This window comes from Pistacia vera, unplaced genomic scaffold (genome assembly GCF_008641045.1).
Source record: "Pistacia vera cultivar Batoury unplaced genomic scaffold, PisVer_v2 Contig787, whole genome shotgun sequence".
Classification (NCBI taxonomy): Eukaryota; Viridiplantae; Streptophyta; class Magnoliopsida; order Sapindales; family Anacardiaceae; genus Pistacia; species Pistacia vera.
In genome coordinates, this window is record NW_022196653.1 from 628,750 (window position 1) to 651,394 (window position 22,645).

Genomic DNA, 22,645 nt, shown 5'->3' on the forward strand with positions numbered 1-22,645 from the left:
TAAAAGTTTATTTTTTTTCAGGGTTTATAGCAATCTCCTCCTTGAGGGGTTGAGAAATTAGAATAATAATACACCCAGACATTCTGGCAATGACAAATTCACCAATATTTTTTTTCCCATAAAAACTATATAATACCCTCTGCTATAGGTATTCTTTTCAATTTTAACTGAAGTATTTAATAAAAATAGAGAATAAAAAGTGAAAAGAATTTGAAACTTTGGGTTTGAAAAGACTTTAGTCTCCTTCACCTTATTAACTTTCAATTCCCATTTTTCATCTTTAGATGGTATTGTTATTAAATTTATTTATTACTTATAGTTTATCTTTTAAAATACTATTTTAGTATAGAACAATAAAAAATTGAGAAATGAAATTGAAAGAGATAATAAGAGCCGAGGGGTATAATGATAAGTTAATCAATGTCTTGGGCCTTTGTTACTTTCCGAAACCCGGTGTATTCTATAATTCGTTCAACGCAGAGGAAAAATTCTTTCCCCGTCGGCTCGCACAACTCCTCTCTCTCTCTCCGCACTCGCCCGTCACTGATCTCGATGAACTCAAACGTCTCATAGAGTTAGATTAACGGAGCGGGTTCTCAACGCGTCTCTCTTGTTCACACACTGTGAGGAAGAGAAGAAGACGAACAGGAAAAAACAGGAGAGAAACATACCCTTAAGGCAGAGCCCAAAGCACCTGTCCTCCATTATGGAGGAGGAGTAAAGGGATTACAGACCTCAAAAGCCCTTCCCCCTGAAAACAAGAAGAGCAGCGTCGCTTTGCATATGGTTCATGTTTGTTTTGTGGTTTCACTGTCGCTGGCCGGTTTAACCCTCGTCCCCCGCCCCTCTCCCTCTAATATTTTCAGTGTCAGTTCCATCGCTTCTTCAAGCAAACGGCGCCGCATCTCTCAACGCTAGCTATAGATCCGTCCGTCCTGTGTTACTCGTACTTTTTCCCCAACATTTCTTCTTCTCTTCCGCACAAAACAAGCGTGTTCACCCCAAACAACTCTGCCGAACGAATAACCAACCACTGTGAAATCATCAATCTCAATATAGAACCACACTCAAAGTTAGATTTTCATCTCCGCAAATAAAGTCTGCATGCAAATCAAACTTCAATTGCCAAACAAAACCCTCAACTGTAAAAACACACCAGCAGCCGACTTTCTAATAAGATCAAATTTGAAGCCAAGCAGACCACTTAGCAGTGCCCCCCGCACCAAGGCCCATTACCCCCTAACAACGACAACAAAAAGTTCAGCAATGCAAGGTCCAAGTCCACTCAGGGGGAACCGAAGCCGTCGAGGTAGCAAGTAACATGACCCCTCCCAAACACAGGCAATGGAGGTAGTCACGGGCGGTGGTGGAGAAACACAGGGAGGTTGAGAGTGTGATGGGCGAGTGTTAAGAGGGGCTTGATGTTGATGGGGGGGGAAAGGGGTGGGTGAGGAACGCAGTCCGCGGTTAAAACCAGGCTCTGTCGTTCAGGGAGAGCAAGGTTAATGGGTCGTTAAGTGGAGACCTAACACCGTTCGCAAGTCAAAGAGCCTAAAGGGCGCCGGGTTGCCAAGGAGTGTCCATACGGTAATCCGAGGGGTATTTTAGGACGCTTTGGATTAGGATGTTGGGGTTGGGTGGGGGTTGTAATGAAGAAGGGGGGGAGGGGGTAGGTTGAGTTAGTATAGGATTTTTCATAGGGGTGGTGTTGAGGTTGACATTAGATCGTATATGGGTGTGATAGGAGGGAATGGAGCCAGTTGGAAGGGGGTTGTAAAGAGGGGGGAGGCTGTTGTCGGGAGTTCAGGTTGAATAGGAATAGGGGACTCGGTGTTTGGCCAACAAATACGCGGCGAGAAGATCCGAAGGAGGAGGTTTTCGAAGCGCAGGGAAGGACACCATGTCGCGGTGACGAGCGGAGTCGGGCAGTTCAAAGGTAGCTATATGCTTGACGTAGTGAACCGGGGTGTTGGAGGGTCATAGGGGTGGAGCCCATAATTAGGGTTAAGGTTTCTTGCTGGGGACAGTGGATTATACTCTCGGTGTGGGTTTGACCTCGGCTTCTAGGTTCAAAGGTGAAGGGTGCCGAAAAACGGGACAACAAGGAGTACACGAGCGTCGGGACCTAGGCGGGGGATCTGCGCGATCACTAAAAACCGCGCGAACAACATCGGTTCACACGGGACACGGTGGGGCACACATGAGAAACACCGCGAAAGGGGGTGGTTGTGATCCGCGCATTTTGTAGTGGTGACCTGGTTTTCTCGTTAATTAACTAATGAAGTGATGGCGAAAGGCAGGAAATAGTTACCAAGAAGGGTAGCCTGTGTAAGGGTGGGAACTTAAGGTTCTTGAGGCATGCCGGAAAGACTTTAACAACCGGGCGAGATGGGTCGCGCCAATGGAAATACGGGGGAAACTAGGTGGCTCAGGCGTGTTTCTTACTCCCATTGTAGGTACCCTCACCATCCAACTGGTATACGATTCGTTTTTTGTATTTTGAATCGTTGGTTCAACATTGGCTTTTGTCCTCAATGCAGTGGGGACAATGGAAGTGCAGGAGGCATGGACAGCGAACCTGACCGCGCAAGAATGTGACCATAGTCTAAAGCCATACCCCCGACGATGCTGGTGTCTGGAGAAGGTACGTTAGAGATGAAAATCAGCGTCACGCTACTGAAACACCCGAGCATGACCTGATTACCGGAAAGATGGTCACCCATCAATCTATAGACCAACAAAACCTATCCAAAGAAGAAGAAGCTCGTCCCGTTGTGATGTTCCGCCTGCCCCAGTGGTGTTCTTCCAGGCGTGCGGACCTGTAATAGCTTTCTCATGCTGACTCTTGATCAAAGGATATAGATGCAGCACACTCATCAGAACAGAGAAGAGATATAGTAAAAATTAAACAAAAAAAAAAAAAAAAAAAAACTTCCACTTAAATTGCAGTTGCTAGTTAATTTATCTCTATTAACGTAGTAGATATTCATACTATACTATATGTTTTTGTTTTTTGTTTGGTGAACAGTGAAATGAAAAATAACAGAAGAAAAATTTGAGAAACAAAACTAGGATCCCTGATATTTTTGTTTCTTCTATAAATATAGAATTCCAGGGCACAAACTCAACATTGGAATAATTCCTTTTGGTGTTTATAAAGTAGTTTTAGTATTCAGAGGCAACTTGAGGATGTGTACAATTTCCATTAGTTAGTTTTTTTTGTTACACAACGTCGAAACATAAGGTCGATCTCGTGGTAGGGCCAATGATATGTAGCCTGAGAAGAGTATAGTCGCTGTAGATGGTATAGGCATTGAGAATATTATAGGATAGGCATTTTTTTATGTTCGATTTCTTTAGTGGTGAGTATCCCCTAGTTAAGTGGGAGGGAGTTTGGCAGCGTAAGCTGTTCGGACATCGTAGTAACCTATATGGTTCGAATGCAGTGGTAGACTTGTGAGCTCTCACTTAAAAACTATGGCTAAAAAGTGCCAATCAGGCTTTAGGGATGGTGTAGCATTAGTTTAAGTAAGTTTTCTGTTTTTAGTGGCAAAATAGTGAATAGACCGACCAACTGGGCTTTGATGAACATATAGATTAAACAAAAAAAAAAAAAGTGGTAGGTTGCCACTGGTCGGGCTTCTCACGTGGCACATTGGGAGTGTGGACAATAACAACACCATTTTTTAAGCAACGTGTGTTGATTAATTGTGAGTGAATCTTGTACTGAAGCGGCTAATCCGGGTGTTTGTTCGCGCTTCGTCGGGGTGTTTGGTGAGGGGTTGCTAAGGTCGTGGCACGAGATTGGACAGCGTACTGGTGGCTCAGGGAAAAAGCGGGAAAAAGATACCAAACCCATGAGTCGCCGCAAATAATGAGCCGTTGACCTAGTATGTCCAGTCAAGATGAATATAGATATATTATAGAAGTTGACAGATAAAGTATTTGTTGTTTATAATAATTTTAAAATAAGATAATATTCCTAGTAGTGGAGATTTAATACTAGGAATGGGGGTTTTTTAATTAAAAAGTGTCCATTTATAATTACAGTCATCTAGGCCGATTGAAACATTATGTATGTTTTATTGGTAATTTGTGGCAGTGACTAGTGATATAGTAGTATAGATACGATAGATTGGATGATATATGTGTGGTGATATTAGATAGTATCGCAGATGTTGGGATCACAAAGTTCAAGAGTATCCTCTTGTATACCTATCATAAAAATAATGCAAATTTCTGGGTAGGTAGGGATTATTAGTGTGGCGGATCACTCGCGAACACCCTATAGAAAGAAAAAAAAAAAAAAACGAAGTAGCAATAGAAAAGAGGGTGATGATCAGCTTGATCGTATAAAAGAGTGGGGGGTTTTTTTTTCACCGCTAAACATACCACTCAAGGACAATGAGGTACGGTTCGGGGGGTGGTGTGAGCTACAGGAACCGACACATACGAGGAATTTAAGAAAAATCGATCCGACGATACCGTTTAGTTCAAGAGTTGAATCGACAAAAGGGGTGCGTAAAGGAGGAGTATCGGGTGTGTTGGATAGGAAGGAGTGGTAAAGAAAAAATAAAAATAGTGAGAGTTCAAGGGGGTAGGGAAAAAAAAGAAAAAATAATCGTGTTCGGGGTCAATAAACCAAGAGAAAATAAAATCGGACCAGTCCATACCGTATGGGGGTTTAGAGGAAAACCGGAATAAGGTGTTGGACTAGAGTATCCATATCAGAGGTGATTTATACCAACCAGTCGAGTCCGGTGTTATACAATTTCACGGCAGTGTTTGTCCGCCATAGTGTATTGTAGAACTGTGTGCAAATTGGTGTTAGGAAGCAATACATGCGGCTGACTAAGTGCAGCCCAAGGTGACAGTTTTACATTTAGTAATACGCCCTTCGTATTCCACCTAGAGCCCGTAAGAGAAAGTTCAGGGGTTGGCCCACACAAAACCAAAAAGTTGTGGGCCCAACCCCTCACAGATGATTTGCCTTGCTCGTTTTGGGCCAAAATCTACGATGAAACACTATTGGGGGTGTTGGATCTTAACGTGTCACAGTGAAAAGCTAGGTGTAGTACCTACGAAACGCATACTATCCTATGATAACATCCCGAAGTCAACAACGATACGTATGTAGAGAGTATCCTAAACCTTCGCTACGTTTGATATATTCTAGGTATACACTACGTAACTGTTTGTATCCTTAAAAAGTATATAGTATCAAATCGGGGATACATGTTATGATTTGGGCCAAAAGGCGAAAAAGTTAGTCGGAATCTAGGGTCACCTAACCCTCCTAAACTCTGCCAAATGTTACCCATGGCAGGGAGAAAGTGAAAAGAAAATTGTTGCTCATCTTTGCATAATAGATAGTAAATACATGGAGTTATAAAGATTGGACTTGATCTTGGAAGATGATGAATGGGTTGAAAGAATGATATAAATTCGAATTTTGATAGTGTCTATCCATCAATTTAAAGTCACATAATCCCCACATTTTATAGGGGAAGAGATATTTGAAATTGTACTTTATAAAAGTTGGTTATTGTGAAAGAGGCTTTGTGAATACGGGAGGAGAAATACAATCGAGTATGGAAGAGTCGAAAAAGTGATGTTTTGTTAGTACACGATTGACCACCATGGTAAAAAGCTTGTGATTTATGCTTGATAAGAGAATATACAAATATAGTCACAGCTTTAAATCGAAGACTCTACGTTCAAAGTATTTTGTGTTAGGGTGGGTTTGGAAGTGCAATGTAGTCAGTTTAACCCACCCATGGATACCTATGGCACAGGTGCACCAGGGGGTTGAGATAGATATAATTTACATCCTAGGTTTGTTCTTTGTTGAGCGTAAGATGTAGTTATTTTTGCTCATGATTAACCTGAGGGCATGACATGATTGATGTGGGATAGCTTCCTTTGAGAATTAGTCGAAGTGCACGTAATGTTAGCCCCCGACAACCCCCCAATTATTAAAAAACAAAAAAAAAAAAGTGTGGGTGGTTTTTTTGTGGTGTTTGGATGATGATTTTGACATGGTGGGGATTGGTGGTGGAGGTGGCCTTGTGGTAGGGTTGTGAGGCCGAGGGTTGGTCTTGTTGCGTTGATTTGTTAGGTGTTTTATGGATTTTGTAATGAGTTGTATGCTCGGTGTTTTTATTAATGGTTGATGGTGGTTTGTGCTTTGTATTGTGGGAGGGGTGTTTGGGTTAATATTTTTCTTCTCATTTTTTTTTTGTTTAAATGAAAATGAGTAAAAAGATAATTTTCCTTTGTCAATCACGGAATTTTGTAACGGCATTATTTTAGGGGTTGTGTCTAACTATAATCAAAACATTAAGATTGTTCTTTTATAGTGACACCCAACCAGTATCTAAGGGGTGTTTGTCTAGTTTTATAAGTTAGTCAAACTAGCTTATCAGTTCTAAATTAAGCTGAACTGTGTTTATAACTTTTTGAGACAAAAAAAAAATAAAAAAAAAGTTGGGTGAGAGTATTTTTTTTATTTATTTATTATAAGCTAGTTGACAAAGTATAATACCCCTATTATCTTGTTTTAATTTTAAAATCCATACTGTTCCCTTGTTTAAAGAGTACATTTTTGTATGTTATTGTTTATAATAAATGTACTTATAAGCTATCTTTTACCAAACCACGTCACTACTTATCAGTCACTTTAAAGTACTTTAACCAATACTTAATTACTTAAAAGTTTCAAATGCTTAGAAGCTAATTTTCAAAGCTCAGACAAACCCCCCTAAGTGTTCAATTTTTGAAACCTTATGGTGTGGTTTGCAATCACGAAGAAGCTATTTGTATTACCTTTATTTTGAACTTATTTAAAGTAAGAAAATGTCAAAAATATCTCCATTAGATTTCTTTTATATTAAATACTTTTTATTTTTAGTAACTGTAAAATTAGGAAACTCTTGACATCCAGCCGACTAATAATTAACAAATTTTTCATTATAAAACGCACACTTTTCATGAGAATTTACTTCGATAAACTTTTGTTTTAGAAACTCACTTGAGTCATACCACAACAACCCGAAAAGAGTTCATTTCCTTCAATGATTGTAAGTTTCTAATTTTAGTTTAGCGTTCAAAAATTAATTCTAAAAACCATCTTCCATTTTTATAACAAAAAATAAAAACATATATACGTACTTGAGCTTCATGAACAAACATCATTATACTTAACATGTTTATAGTCACAAAAAGATAATTTTTATCGTCCTAAATTTATTTTTGAATTTTATGCAGGATTTTCTTTATTAGAACGTGCATACTTATATTACCTTAGGCCCTCGTTTGCTATAAATTTGAAGGGACGATAGTTTTTTTTTTTTTTTTTTTTTTTTTTTTTTTTTTAACTTGAGACTTGAAGTGTGTTTTTTCGTGTTTTCTTATTATCCAATTGGATAAACAGTTTTTGTATTTATTTAACTAATATGTTAAATTTTCGTTGGGGAGAAAACTATACAAAAGAGTAACATAATAAGATATTATATTTTTTGAATATCTTAGACTACAATTATAATTAACTTGTTTTCAATTGGAAATAGATGAATCATTTAATCCAACATTCGTATTGTTTTAATTCATGTCGTTTTGGAAAGGATTTCATTTGGGATACATACATAACGACAACCACATGATGGTATGATTTAAAATTGGTAGTTGAACAAGTTTTTAGCTATGAAGATATGAATACATAAATAATCCCATAATTACATTCCTTGTTGACTCAAACTAATCCTCTTGTCATTTTCACCACTTAATTATCATTATCAATTAATTATCACGTTAATTGATTTCTATAATGAGACAAATAATTTTTGGTCATGATTTTGGAGATGGTGATTTAGCATTAAAGAAATTTCGACCATATCGAAAATTAGGACACTCTGCCTTTATATATCCTATATGAATATTCCCATATCTAACCATGCCTTTTTAATTTTAATTTTCAAATTTGGTCTTTTGGGAGATGGTGATTCAGCATTGAAGATTTTCACTATATCAAAAATTATGACACACCGTCATCTTTATATATAATTTTATATATTCTCATAATATACTCATTCCTTGCTAGTTTTGAAATTTCAAATGTCAAAGATTATCTTTATTTTTAATGACTAGAGGTGTTTTGAATTAGCTTGTATATACCTGTGACTATTCTCCGGGACCCAGAAATACTAGTTGAGTATAAACTTAGTATCATTTCTATTAGTAGTCCTTGGAGACTCAAACTCAGAAAACTATATAAGCTCCGATCTCATTTGCTCTTTTAACTATCGAGTCCCTAATGGTGGTTAATGTTAAAAATTTATTTAAGAAACAACTTAACCAAAAATTATATGCCTTACGATAAGTGTCCTTAATAAACATAACAAGGACAAAAATAAGCTAGAATGCACTAGCACCACTAATTGCTTTAATTGGGTGTTACAACTATATAGTTAAATACCAATTATCGTGTCTTATATAGTCTACGCGTTATTTATTATAATATATTATTTTTATTTTATAGGATATAATTAAATCATTGAATTTTACGCAAAATTTATCTTTTAAAAAAACTTTATACACTAGATTTCAAGATTTTTTTATTTTTTATATTCACAACGAAAGATATTTTAATACTGATTTTTATTGATAGAATGACTACAATCATTTTAGATTTTTTTTCACTTTAGCTATTTTTTTTTAATTAGGGCAATGGGTGTCTAGGTCAACCTGTATACCCACCTAATAATCTTTCGTGACCTTTGGATATTATCGTCGGGTTAAGAGCTCCAGTAGCCACTCCTATTAATGACCTGGGAGAGACTCGACTTAGAACTTTTGGATAAATACACCAAGATACCTATGAATTACTCGTCCCCAAGGGTTGATTTGATAGCTGAGATTATTAGACACACATTTCATTTCAAACTAAAATAAAAATAAATAAACACTAAATTAAATGTCTTCCACTTTCTAATTAAGTCAACAAAATATTTGATATAAATTAATTCTTACAACCTCCCCTTCCCCTCACCCCACAAAAAAAAAAAAAAAGTACCAAAAAAAAAATTAAAAAATTAAGAAATCTTCAAGCCAAAATTGACAAAATGGAAAAGGGTAGTACATAATTATATATATATTTTTAGCTTAATTATATAAATTTATTTTCCTATTTGACAATATTAATTTAATGCTGCTGATTGATGTGCTTGAACTTGAGCTTTGAGCTTGAGAAAATGGTTCAATCCAGAGGGGGTTTTTCCCCAATTGTAAGCCATAAGTTGTTCCTTGTCATTGCCGCCGCCTGGCTGCATGTGGCAGTGGTGTGGGTTGGCGCGGCAGCGGTGGCTACACGCCCACAAGAACGGGCCATGTGAGAGTAGTGGCCGGAAGTTGCATGTAAAAAGTTTGAGAGATTTTAAAAAGCTCTTTATTCTTGAAGCTCTTGTTTGTAACTCCCTTTTCTCTTCAGTCAGTGTTCACAACATCTCTTTAAAATACTCCAATCTACCTCTGTCTGCTTCAGTTTGTCCTACAAAATTGTATTTAATTTAAATGATTTAATCACCCATTTTTTTAAATAATAAAACATACATTACTCTTTTTTTTTTTTTTTTTTTTTTTATGACCACGGGTGTCGGTCCAGCTGACACGCACCTCAACTAATCTGCCTGAAACTCTGAATTATGGGTCGAGTAGAGCTTCAGTAGCTCTGCTTATTAACACCCAGGAAGACTCACATCAAAATCTCTTTAATAATACACTCAGAGTCTCCGTCCGAACCATTTAACATTAAGAGTAGTTAACAAAAAATGACTTATTCTTTATTAAGATTTTCTGAAAATTTTCGTTTCGCCGTAACTACTGGTTTCTGATGGCAGGTTTATGCTAAAAATATTGCTCGAACTTTACTCAACAATTCATAAAAGTTAACAGCACGCGATTGATATTTTCAATGATTTTAAAAAACAAATTAAAACATATAAATTATAGAAAAATAAGATTTATTATAGTTGAAAAAATGTTATTTTGTATAGTAAATACTACAAATAGAATAACATTAAATTTAATTAATGAAGTAACTTGCCTCTGTTCTGGGAACCAAATTCTACTTGGCAGGACGAAGATTCAACTGTTTTGCTAAAGCAAGCTTTGGCTTCTGCAATAGTTTGACCAAAAAAAAATTGTTTTCAAGAATAAAATTAAAAAACAAAAACAAAAAACGGAAAGCAAAGAGCCGAAGCAGAAAGCAGAAAACAGAAACCGAAGAAGCTGTTATTATTATTACAGGTTAATATGGTGTTGTTGTTCTTTGAAGCTTTTCGTCCGAGAAAAGCTGAGTGTTCTTTAAGGAGTCTGAGTTTCTTCCGATTAACCCTTCTCGTCCTCGTCACTCACTCTTGAACTCGCTCGCTCGCTGCTGTTGTGTTGGATGGTGAGTTTCATAATCTCCAAATCCTCTTGTTGTTGTCTGCTGTTTCCTATACAAAACCCCATCTGAAAGACGACACCGGTACTATTTGGAGATGACAGCTGCGTCGTTCCCTCCTCGGCTTCTCCCCTCCGCCACCGAAACCGTTCACATCCAACCCTCTTCCCATCCCATCTGTCGAACGGGTTCTGACACCATCAAAAATCAGATTCTTTAATATTAAACGCGTTTAATTTTCTATCATTTTCTTCCGTTTTCCTCGGCAGCCAACAAAAGCATGCAATGAGTGTTAGGAAAATTACTTACCGTTTTCATTCGGCCATTGAAAGCGAATGCTGCGAAGGAGGCTGATTACTGATGATGACTACGAGGAACCGAGAGAAAGGAGAAAGATCAAGCTGAAGAGGAAATCATGATCAGTGATGATCTTCATCTTCTGATCTCCTTTGATCTTAAGCGCCCATGCAAAACCCGGAGTCATTTATACTTGAATTATTTCGCCCAGACTTGTCCAGAAACGATGAAACATAGCTTTTGAAGCATCGCCTAAACTCAAACGAGACTCCCATTTATAAGAGTAAAAAAAATAACGCGATCTGACCTAACTCCACACATCTGAATATTCACGACAATCTTTGATACAGAAAAAGCTCAGAGGCAAAGACTCCTAACTGGGACTATAATTTATTTGCTTTGTGTGGAGTAAAGATTGACCGACATCAAGTTTGACACCAAGAGAGCACGTTCAGGTAGTATATAATATATAACTGGTTCTAACACGAGGAGAGAGAGAAGAGTAGACAAAGGAGAGAGAGAGGAGAGCGTAATAAAGATTTCTAGGCATAATCGAAGTTTTTCGTCAGATAAGTTTTCTTGGGGTAGTCGAGGGCAATTTCGGAACAATTCAACTTATATTTGTTGTGGAAAAAATAATGATAATAATAAAAATTAACTTGTTTAGATTGGGTATGGACGAATAGAGCAAAATGATTAGTTTTTATTTATTAATTTGTAATTTTACTTTGCTGTGTTTGAAAATTATTCATGCTTACCAAACCAGGCTATCAAATAATCATCATAGATAAACATGATATGCATTCATTTATGTATACGTCCAGATCATTCACATAATTTTCTATTTAGTTTTAAATTCCCCTAATTCCTGAAAATATTAGGTCCATGTGAATTCCCTCCTTAAATGTCATAACTTCCAATTTAAATCCCCAACCATCAGATGTCGTAACGTAAGGTAAGTGTTTTTTTATAATGGATTAAATAAATAGATATTTTATTTAGTCAGGGATGTGAAGAACTACTAACAGGACGTAAAATGTTCGCAAGGAACTAGGTTTTTCTTCATTTTTTATTTTTTGTTGGTGACCATTGTGTTGGGTTAATTTTACATAAGTCACATTAATTTCCTTTAAGAAGCTGCTGAGTTAATGAATGTACAAAACCGTCCTCCCTCCACCCATTTTTTCTTGTTTCTTTTTTTATTCGTTATTCTTTTATATAACAAAAACTTTTGTTTTATGAATTTTTTTCATTGTTCTCTTATAACTTCTGACATCACAACTTATCATTGGTTAGCTCATGAATGGGTAGATATGACCCATACAAACAGACATAACTCATTTTATAAGCTAACCAATGACGAATTGTCACGTTAGAGGTTATAGGAAAAAGTTGTGAAATTAAGTTGTGTGCGTTTGGTTAAATATTTCTATTCATATTCCCGATCCTATTCCCCAAATATTGTTTGGCACATTATTTGAGAAATATTAGTGTATTTTTTTAATTACTTTTAGACCCTTTAAGTTTATTAATTTCACTAAATATCTCCAAAAAAAAGTTTAAAAATTAGCAAAAACCCCCCACCCACCCATACTTGCCAGATTCCAACAACCATTGTCGGTGGTAGTCGAAATCTGTCACAACAGTGAATAACCGATCAAAACTGGCCGGTTATTCATCGATCTAGTTTTTTTCGGCCAGATCTACGTCAGCCACGGCCATCAACGACGACCAAATCTTGGTCATCGTTGATCGAAAATGATGACTATATCTTTGGCCGTCAGATATGGACCTTTGCGGCCGTCGACGGCCACATTTGGCCTTAGATCTGGCCTTTTCCGGCCAGATCCAACCATATCGACATGTTGCCACCACCGTCGGAATCTGGCCAGAAAATTGAGTTACGACACATATCGTCGGATCTGTGTCGTAACTTAATTTTCTGGCCAGATTCCGGCGGTGGTGGCCAGAATATGACATTGCGGGTGGTGGGGGTGTTTTTGTCATTTTATATATTAGAGTGTTTAATTAAATTAGCAAACCTAGGAGTTTTTTTATAAATTTTTAAATTTTACCTCGTAATACTCCCTTATTCAACTATCCAATATTATTCTCAAAATCCTATCCAAAATAATAAATTAAACGCACCCAATATTACTCAAATAAATATGATGATGTGGCATCAATAATTAAATTAAATTCAAATCCGTAAAAATAAAATAATGAAACCAATTAGTCACCGACACAATTTTAAGAGTTGACCCATTTACGCACAAGACCACTTAAGTGTACGGCTTCTTCAAACCTAATATTTTTTTAGATGTTTGACGTGTATTTTGGTTCTTATAACTGTTTAATATTATAATAATAATTGATTAACCATTATTAATTACTATAATTAGTAACATAAAGTCATTCATGAATGGTAATAAATATTATTTATTTACATGTTGTGTTTAGTCAAATTAGTGTTTGGTATAGAAGAAAATCAAGTATTTCCCAAGTCATTTTATAATATAATTTGGANAGAAGCAAAATGATGAAAAGTTTGTCATGCTTTTGTTTCCTTGTCATAATCATAAATCATCCTGGGATGCTGAATCTTGTTGGGAAAGGATGGGACACTTCACCCTAAATTAATTCCCATTTTATTTGCTTTTTAATTATTTAATTCTTCTTTTAAATTGAGTGCAACACTACCTCTCTTCTCTACGACTACCATCTAAATCATACATTCACATTTTATATATTCTCTCTAAACTTTTTTAATTAACAAAATTCTCTTATCCTTGTTCAACCATCACCAACTTGTTAAGTATTGAGTAAATGAACATTTCTTGGATTTTCTTATGTTTATTTTAATACCTAAAATTGAACGATAAGGTGATATATGTTATTTCAAAAACTTAAAAAATATTTTTATTTTATATATATATATATTAGCATTTTAATTGGGGAATAGACAAAGAATGAAATATTTGACAATTTTTTTAGATCATTTACTAATTAATCAATGTTATAAGGGATATTTACTTGATTATCCACGACTTAATTTACTTTAAGACTGTGAAAAACCCATTGAAGCCCCACTTAGGGTAAGATTGTCATTACAAAGGATTTGATTTTTTAAATGTAATTTTTTTTTTTAAATCTAAAAAATATATATATTTTTTTTTATCAATTTTATCCCTATTGATTGATTTCTAAAAGCATTGATACTCTAGTTGCATACTTTTTTAGGTAAGTTTGGCCTATTGTTTATCAATGTTTAACCCCTTGGACTAATTAATTAATTAAGGCCTTAAAAGAAGTGAATGTCATAATAAGAATAAGTAATATTGACTTTTGATTGAGAAGCATGAAGGCACAATTTGTGGAAATTTTTTAATTTGAGAAAATATAAAAGCAATTGAAATTGTTAATTGTTAACAAAAGTTGTTGACAATTAAAAACGGTGGATGCTAATTTTTTGTTTTTTAAACAATTTATAATTCCATATTATTATAAGTAACAATTTATTTAAAAAATTCCATATTATAAATGTGAAATTTTATATAAATTAAAATATTCACCTTCAAAATATAATATATATTTTTTTAAACAAGATGTTACTCACACCTTGACTAATATATTCACCATCATGATCATCTGCTTAAATCTTAAAAACCGAAGAGATTCAAACTTGAGACCTTACACCTTAATCAGTAATCACACATCCCAACACCCATCCTATCACTTGAACTACCAAGGGTGCAAATAATTGTTCTTCTTTATAGGTAATGTCGGTTAGATCAATTTCATAGGATTTTTTTTTAAACAATCGAATCATATTGACTTTTAAATAATTATGTTCAATCAAACCTAATCTTGTTAAATTTTCTAGCCAACTCAACAATTTATTTTATTATTATTAATTTTTTTTTAAATTTTTTGCTAGTATAAGGTTTCTAAGCAAAGTTTTTAGAGCAATTCTTTAAAAAAAAAAAAAAAAAAAAAAATGCTATTGGCATCAATTAATCTTGTTTTTGCTCTTCAAAAACACACAAAATATTCACAGAAAATGGGAACATGTGTCATTACTATAATATATTAATACGAGTAGATACCATTATTTAAAATCAACAGAAAAAACACAATTTATGATATGATCTCCTTGATGTTTGATTAATACAAAAACCCACGAGATTTCTAATAATATATATATTCTCTTACCTTCAAGTTTTAAGTGTTAAAAGAAGCGATTACAAGATATTGTTTGTACAGTTATGAACTATTCACTAAATATTTAATAACCGCAAGAAGATTTCAGTTATGAATCAAATATAAGGGTGTTGAGTTAACCCTAAAAAACATTTGAATTATTGAAGGTAGGTAAGGTTAAAAAAAAGCAGATTTGGAGAAGATTTTAGACATAAAAATGGAAAACCTCTTGTTAAGAAGAAGGCAGTCAATAGCATACTAGTATCACTAAATTTTGTCAGCCTTGTCTGTCTCTGCAGTGTTTTTTTGGGTGTTGGTTTTCTGTCATTCTTCCTTTTTCATATCCTCCAATTTTATCCACCAAATTTATAAGATTCATAATAATAAACCTCCTGTGATTAAGTCAGGTTTTAAAATAAACAGTATAGAGGTAATTTGTAATATTTATTAACTTATAACAGTTTTTTTAACAGACTGTTTATTAATGGTAAGGATCGGATTTTTGTTATGTTAAAAACTTACAAAGAATGTTTATATTCATATCACACCTTGAGTGCGTCTCACCTTTAACAACAAGTTACAAAAAATGCTATATTTTTGGGACCTCTGATAAGTCTTTTTTTTCTAACCTCTGATGAAATGCCTATTTTAGGGATTATATGTTGACTTATTGGATAAATTAATCTCATCTTTCCTGATTGCCTAATAGGGATTACCAGTGTTGTTGAACACAAAGTCGAAGAAGAACTACTAGTATCAATGAACATCATTAATAGACAAGCATCAACGGCAAGAAGATAAGGCTGTATCCCTGATTCCGACTTTAATCAACAATATTGTTGCATTTTACTTTTCTAATTTTGAGCATCTTAAAATTATTTACTGTTGTTTTTTTATTTTTTTTAATAAGAGACATCTAAACTCTAGACTGGTATCACCAAGTGAGTTGTGGGCAGATTTCACCTTATTATTATCGAATAGTAAAACGGTGAAATTTCACCAATATAACGATAACAAGAAAATAGTTTAATACTACTTATCTTATCATCTTTTTTTTTGTAACATTTTAAGGATTAAACTTTTGGTATTTCGATTTAAATAAACTTAACAAATGTCAAATTATAAGTGTTTGTAAGTACCATTTTATTACTATAATGGACTCCGATCTGTTTGATAGAGACGTACATTATAAAAAGTATTATCCTTCGTTAGCTAGTTGTTGTAGAGTAAATATGACTACAGACTTAACAATTCATTATAGAGCATGTCAAAATCCAAGGTATAAACATTTTACAGAACTATAGACATCCATTTCTAACGTTTTACATATTTAACATAGCAGGAACAGGTTAATATTTGTATTTCATCATTAAACATTTAATGTAACATATCATTATATTTGTTTTTTTTTTGGGAATATATAATAATTAATTCCTATGTGGAAGCATAGTTCCTAGACGGGACCTAGAAAAACTTATACATTTATTATAAGTTAGTTTTTTTTTTTTTGTTTTTTGTTTGTTTTTTTTTTTTTTTTTTTTTTTTTTTTTTTTTGATTTTTTTTGTTTGTTCTTTTTTTTATTTTTTTTTGATTTATACTAACCTCAAATTGGGATTAAAATTTTTATGACACATGAAGTATTATGCTTAAAATACATACACTATAGTAGGATATCATGAGGTGTATTTTAATTTTTTTGCTTATAATCTTGTATACTTTCTAAAGCACAACAATTAAAGATCGATAAATACAATAATGAATGAAAAAAAACTGTCCACACAGAATGAAAATTGATGTGGCATAGCTTTTAATTTTGTTGGTGGTACAAACAAAGAAATCAATTGAACAGTTTTAATATGCACTCATGAATAATAAATTTTGAAATAATTAATGATGATAAAAAGATACATATTGTCATAGGTATAGCATTGCACAAATTCGATTTATTGTTCATTATACACCAAGGCCATTATTCAAATCATCTACCATTTCTTATCAATAATCTTGAATAATTAGTTGGGGTAATTATAAATGTTTGTTGGAGTCAAATTTATTATTGGTTGTGCTTATACTAAGGATATTAACCTTATTCTGAAATTTGACTAATTATATGAACTTTAGAAGATTCAATTAATACTAATAAAGTTATGGCTGTTTATCTTTGACATTTCAAAATTCCATCCCCGAATTTCCTTTCATGCACTTGAGTTCGAAGCCTCCAGTCGTACCCTACCACCACTTTTTGTCGATGTAGTTGCGGTGTGAGTGGAAGTTCAACCCCAAGATCCGTCTGGGAGAACAACTCCTAATGTTTGATGAATTCGACAGACCTTTATTCAATTGGATTATGGTAATTTAATTGATTATTGATAATAAAGTCCTTGTACACAAAGTCCTAGGTATGTAAAAAACCATCTCCTAGGCACGGTTTTTTTTTTTTAATGACTTTTGGGCATGCGAAAAAAGCCCAGGTTTGTAAAACCCGACCAGACTCACCCCTTATAATTAATTGGTGATGCATATTGAATTATGCATTATTGATCTCATACGGTTATCGGACTAACAATCTAAGACCTGTTTTATGACAAACACATAGGCTTTGATCGTTTGATTAAGCCTCTAAGAATTAATTATTCGAATCATATTTACTCCGTATTTGATCTAACGATGTTATTCTCACCAAGTAACAAAAAAAAAAAAATGAGTATTAAAAAAGAGATTAATGTAGATTGATGCATAGTCTTTGAAATTAAAGGAAGGAGGTTTTAAAAGGCAAAAAAAAGAATGATGCAGAGAAATGAACAAGTTTGGTGGGAATTAATGACAAATAAAAAAATAGAAACGCTAGTACTAGTAAACAGTTGAGCATTTAGTCCAAATTAGCTTTATATTTGTTAAGATTTACAAAACACCCAATTAACTCATATATACCCTTTTGTCCTCATTTTTTTAAATTTTTTGGATGACATTGCCCTTGTTATTATCATTATTTACAAAATATCATTGTACCCAGAACTAGCCACCACCGCCAGCCACGTGGACCGTCGCCGGAGGCTACCAAAAGTTGCTATAATGGCGTATGACTGGTCGTGCATCAGTGAGGCCTTTTTCAACCATGGATCATGGAAACGGCCAGATCTGGATGTTTCACGACCAAATATGTCGCAGTAAAATGACCATAGATATGGCTATGAAATGGCCAACTTTTCACAACAAATTATGTGGCTGTGAAATAGCTGGCGTTTCTCAGCCAAAGACCTAGCCACGGCCACATCTTTGGCCGTGTAACAGCCATGGCCAGATCTATGGCACTGCTGGCATCACAGCCAGATCTATGGCACTGCTGGCATCACAGCCAGATCTGTGGCACTATTGGCGGCCGCCGATGGTGGTAGCTGGTTGTTGGCAGTGGCTTGGGGTAGGTAGGAGTGTTTTTGTTACGGTTGAAATGTTTTTGGTTGTTAGGGTGTTTTTTCTAAATCTAAAAAGTAGGGGGTTAAAAAAAATTATTCAAAAAATAATAATAAAAAATACTATTCTATTAATATTTAAAAAAGAAGGCAATTTAGTAATCTATATAACATACCCACTTATTTATCCTTCGAACCAAACACATTTTTTAAACATTCCTAATAATCTTCAAAGTGATTTTTTATTATGTTAATATAATATTTACTTATAATAAAATATTATATGATCCAAATAACCTCTAAAATATACAAACAATTTTAGTCAATTTCATTATCCTCCCTGGTTCTCTAAACTGTTATAGGATTCCCTGAAAATGAAATCAAAGATTGTAATATCCAAATGAAATTGACAGAAAATGATTGATGATCCAAATTGAAATATACTGAAAGAGTCAATTATTTCAACTAAATAATTATTGATATGCAATATGCCTTCTTTCCTAATATCTACTGTATATATAATCTAGGGTTTTATTTTTTTAATAACTGGGATGTTCGGGTTAGCTTACTTATACTTCAACTGATTATCAGGTCTATTGAATATCCTATAAGTCTAATTGGGTAGACAAGTAAAAAATGTGGTTGGTGACTAGGTGGCCATTTTGCGGGACTCGAACACAAGTCATCTAGATAATCTATTCAGATGACTGAAGTCTTGCTATCAGGTCACAAGTCTAGCGATTTATAATTTAGGGTTTTAAGGGTGCCCACTTACGAATTAAAAAATTCAAATTATTATGAAAAGTAAAAAAAAAATTAACAATCAACAAAAAGCTTAATTACACCAGAAAGAAAATTAAAAAAAAAAAAAGAGAAAAAAATAGAGAAAAGAGAAAAAAAAAATGTTGAGTTACATATGCAGATTAATATACGTCAAGATCATTAACAGATGAAAAATAGATCCCACTAATATACTAAAATGTATTTTATTTGTATGAATAAAATCTAATTAAATAATCAAATTGATTTTAATATATATCTGAAAGCACGCGTTAAATAAATTTTATAATATACTAAATAAGTAGAAGAACTTCAATGATGATCATCATGGAGATGAAGAGATGTGTGGGCTCAAGTTATTTTATATTAATGGGCCCCCATTATGCAGTGTCCCAAGGAGACAATTTATTCAACAGCAATCATTTGAACTTTGGATCTTGTTAGAGTTTTTCTTTGTATTAATGTTTAATAATTATATACTAATAATTGTAAAGTTGATTTATTTTTCCCCTTAATAATCTCATGGACATTTGAGGTTTAACGATTTCTTATGAATTATTTAATATTTTTTAAAAATCGTTAAAAACATTTGAAACTTATTGATATCTTATAACAGATGAAATTGTCATAACAATAAATAAAATATACAAAATATAAAATTATTTACATAAGCACCTATGTTAAGCTGAAGAGACCTAAACTCTTATTCTCTAGTGCGGTAGNATCACATTATCATCCTGAAATTTGGTGTAAAAATACTAGTATAGTCACCCTTATATAGAGGTTTTATCGGTAAAATATCACGACATAGAAGGATAGAAATGACATTTTGAATAAACAGTTCAACATGGATAATCGTTTATCGGAAAAAAAAAAAAACAAAAATCAAGCATTTCGATTGAAACAGTCACCATATTTGGCCTAAACTTCCAACCTCCGTTTGTCCAAAACTATATATAATTTAACACACACAAAAATAATTTGGGGGTGAGATTGTTAGTTTCCCACAGTCAATGGAAAATTTTTCCATGTAAAACCTCAGAGGTGACAGTGTAATGAACATTTATTATTAAAAATCTAGCAAGGAAATTTACATGACATAAATAAAATCCTCAAGTAATTTTCACTGGTCATAGCAATAAATTTCTCCCAACTTTCTCTTCCAAATTTGATCAATAAAATGGCGAGAAATCAGCAGTCTGACTGTCTGACTCAGTTTCTGATGATGATCCCGTCAGAATAGTAATAAACAATAAGGAAACTTAGTAAAAATTTTCCAAAATTGAATTTACCCTTTTACTTCATTTCCATATTTTTGACCAAAGTCCCTGGCTTTGTCTTCTTCTCAGAAATAAAAAAAAATAATAATAATAATAAAAAGGAAATTCTCTGGCTTTATAAGCCACTAAGTTAAAAACAAAGACATCTGAATGTAAATTTCTGACAGGCAAAAGTGACTTGTCTCCGGTTTCGGTTCTGTTCTGTTCTTGGTCTCTTCAATTCTCCTCTATAAGAATCCCTCCTAAATCCACCTACAATCGGTGCAATTCTCAATCAACTTCAGGTATTATCCCAATTTCAAGAATTAATTTTGTTTATGATTTAATTTGCAGAATTTAAGATACCCTTTGGAATCTTAAGCAAAAAAGCAGATTCTGAATTCAAGTAAAGGTAGATTCTTCATTCTTGCTTTGTTGAGTGAATCTTTTTGAGTTTTGCCGGATACCCAATTGAGTAATCCTGAAAATCTATCTGGGGATTTGAAGAATCCTCAAAATGTTTATAAAGTTGGGATTTTTATGGTTTCAGGAACAAACTATAAATGGAGAATAGGTATGGCTACTTCAGGCAAGGAAGTGGAGTATGGAAATCATTCACCGATGGAGATTTTGAAGAAGAAGAAGTGTGGGCTGTGATCAAAGAAAGAAGAGATTCATCAGCACCCTCTTCTAAAGTAAGCCAATTTATAAATAATTCTGAGTTCGAACCTTCATTTTCCGTTCAACGGCGCCTCCCTTCTGCGGCGAGAATGGTCCCGAAAACAAGTGGCAATGGCAGCAGCACCAGTGGCTCTAGCAACAGCAACAGCCCGGCGGTAGTCACAAAGCTTCAATCGGCTCCTGTGAAAATCCCTGATTGGTCAAAGTTTAATAGCCACCACCACCACCACCACCACAAGTCAAAGAAATCCTCCAAGAATGTTCATAGCTTTGATGATGACGATGATGAAAATTATCATAGCTTTGATGATGACGATGATGACGACGACGACGACGACGACGACGATGATGATGGTGTTGGTTATGATTCCAGGGTTCCTCCACATGAATTCATTGCAAGAAGGCAATCAAGGAGTCAAATTTCTTCATTTTCAGTGTTTGAAGGAGTTGGGAGGACACTCAAAGGGAGAGATCTTAGCAAAGTGAGAAATGCTGTTTTGACAAGAACTGGTTTTCTTGAGGAATGATTTTTAATTTATTTCATAAATTATGGTATTGATATTATTATTTAGTGTAAATAATAGTATGTGTTTTTTTAGGGTTTTTGTGATGGTTTCATAGGCCTCAAATTTTAGTTTAGATCAATTCTGTTTTAGGGTTTCAAGTAAATGTTCTATTTTTGTGTAAAAATTGCAATCAATTTATGTGAATTTTTATATTGGTTTTGGTTTCTCTTTTTGCTGTATTATCGATCAAAGTAATAATATCAATTTAGTAATATTATCTATCGGATAAACGATGTTATGGTAATTGTTATTATCATTCTAAAATAATATAATTTAACTTTTTTAACATGAATTTTTTTTTTGTTTAATCTCATTCAATATTATTAATCAATATTATGTTATTGATGAAATAATATTATTAGTCGGATAATCGATGTTACGTTAAGTGTTATTATTGACCTAAAATATTATAATATTAGGTCGTTAATATACATTTTAAACATTCTATTAATAAATCATATGCCAAATGTGGTGAAAGCACTTTTGAAAGAGAGTGGATTCGAATTTTATTGCAAAAAGCCTGTTTTAAATGTGATGTCGTAGGGTTCTATTAAATATTCAGGGTTTGTCCTTGCTATATACACTTCAATTTTGCGACATTAATGACATTTTTGTCCTTGAAGTTTAAGAAAAGTAACATTTGAGTCCAGTAAAATCCGAAAGTGAAATATAAGAGTAATGCTATGCTTACTCACGATCTTACTAACCATTTTACTATCCTTTGTAAATATAATGCATAGTACAGGTACCATACGCATATTACGGGTACTATATGTAATTTTAACAAAAGTAGTAAGGCGGTTAGTAAACTCGTGAGTAAGCATAGTATTATTGGAAATATAATCCCTGTTAGATCACTATCCATTCAGAGGATTTGTGTTTATATCAAAGCTTGACAAATAAAATGTCTATAATGCCCCTATTTTTGTGACTAAAAAGAAAATATTGTATAAAAAAATGTGACGCATGATATAAAGAATAAAATTATAAAAAATGATAAATTAAACTCA

The 22,645-nt window shown here is 33.7% G+C and overlaps 1 protein-coding gene and 1 pseudogene across 2 annotated transcripts; one reads left to right on the top strand and one right to left on the bottom strand.

The window, feature by feature from the left end:
* Nucleotides 1-9,253: 9,253 nt before the first annotated feature.
* Nucleotides 9,254-10,759, bottom strand: LOC116116871 (annotated as a pseudogene).
* Nucleotides 10,760-20,527: 9,768 nt separating this feature from the next.
* LOC116116880 (WD repeat-containing protein 48 homolog) lies at nucleotides 20,528-21,794 on the top strand. Of its 2 annotated transcripts, none has more exons than XM_031402922.1 (2): nucleotides 20,528-20,800; nucleotides 20,939-21,794. In XM_031402922.1, the coding sequence occupies exon 2, from the start codon at nucleotides 20,952-20,954 to the stop codon at nucleotides 21,594-21,596; it is 645 nt and encodes a 214-aa protein (XP_031258782.1). In that variant the 5' UTR covers nucleotides 20,528-20,800; nucleotides 20,939-20,951; the 3' UTR covers nucleotides 21,597-21,794. The 2 variants fall into 2 exon arrangements, with proteins under 2 accessions (XP_031258782.1, XP_031258781.1); XM_031402921.1 differs by having other exon boundaries at nucleotides 20,529-20,693.
* Nucleotides 21,795-22,645: the final 851 nt, after the last annotated feature.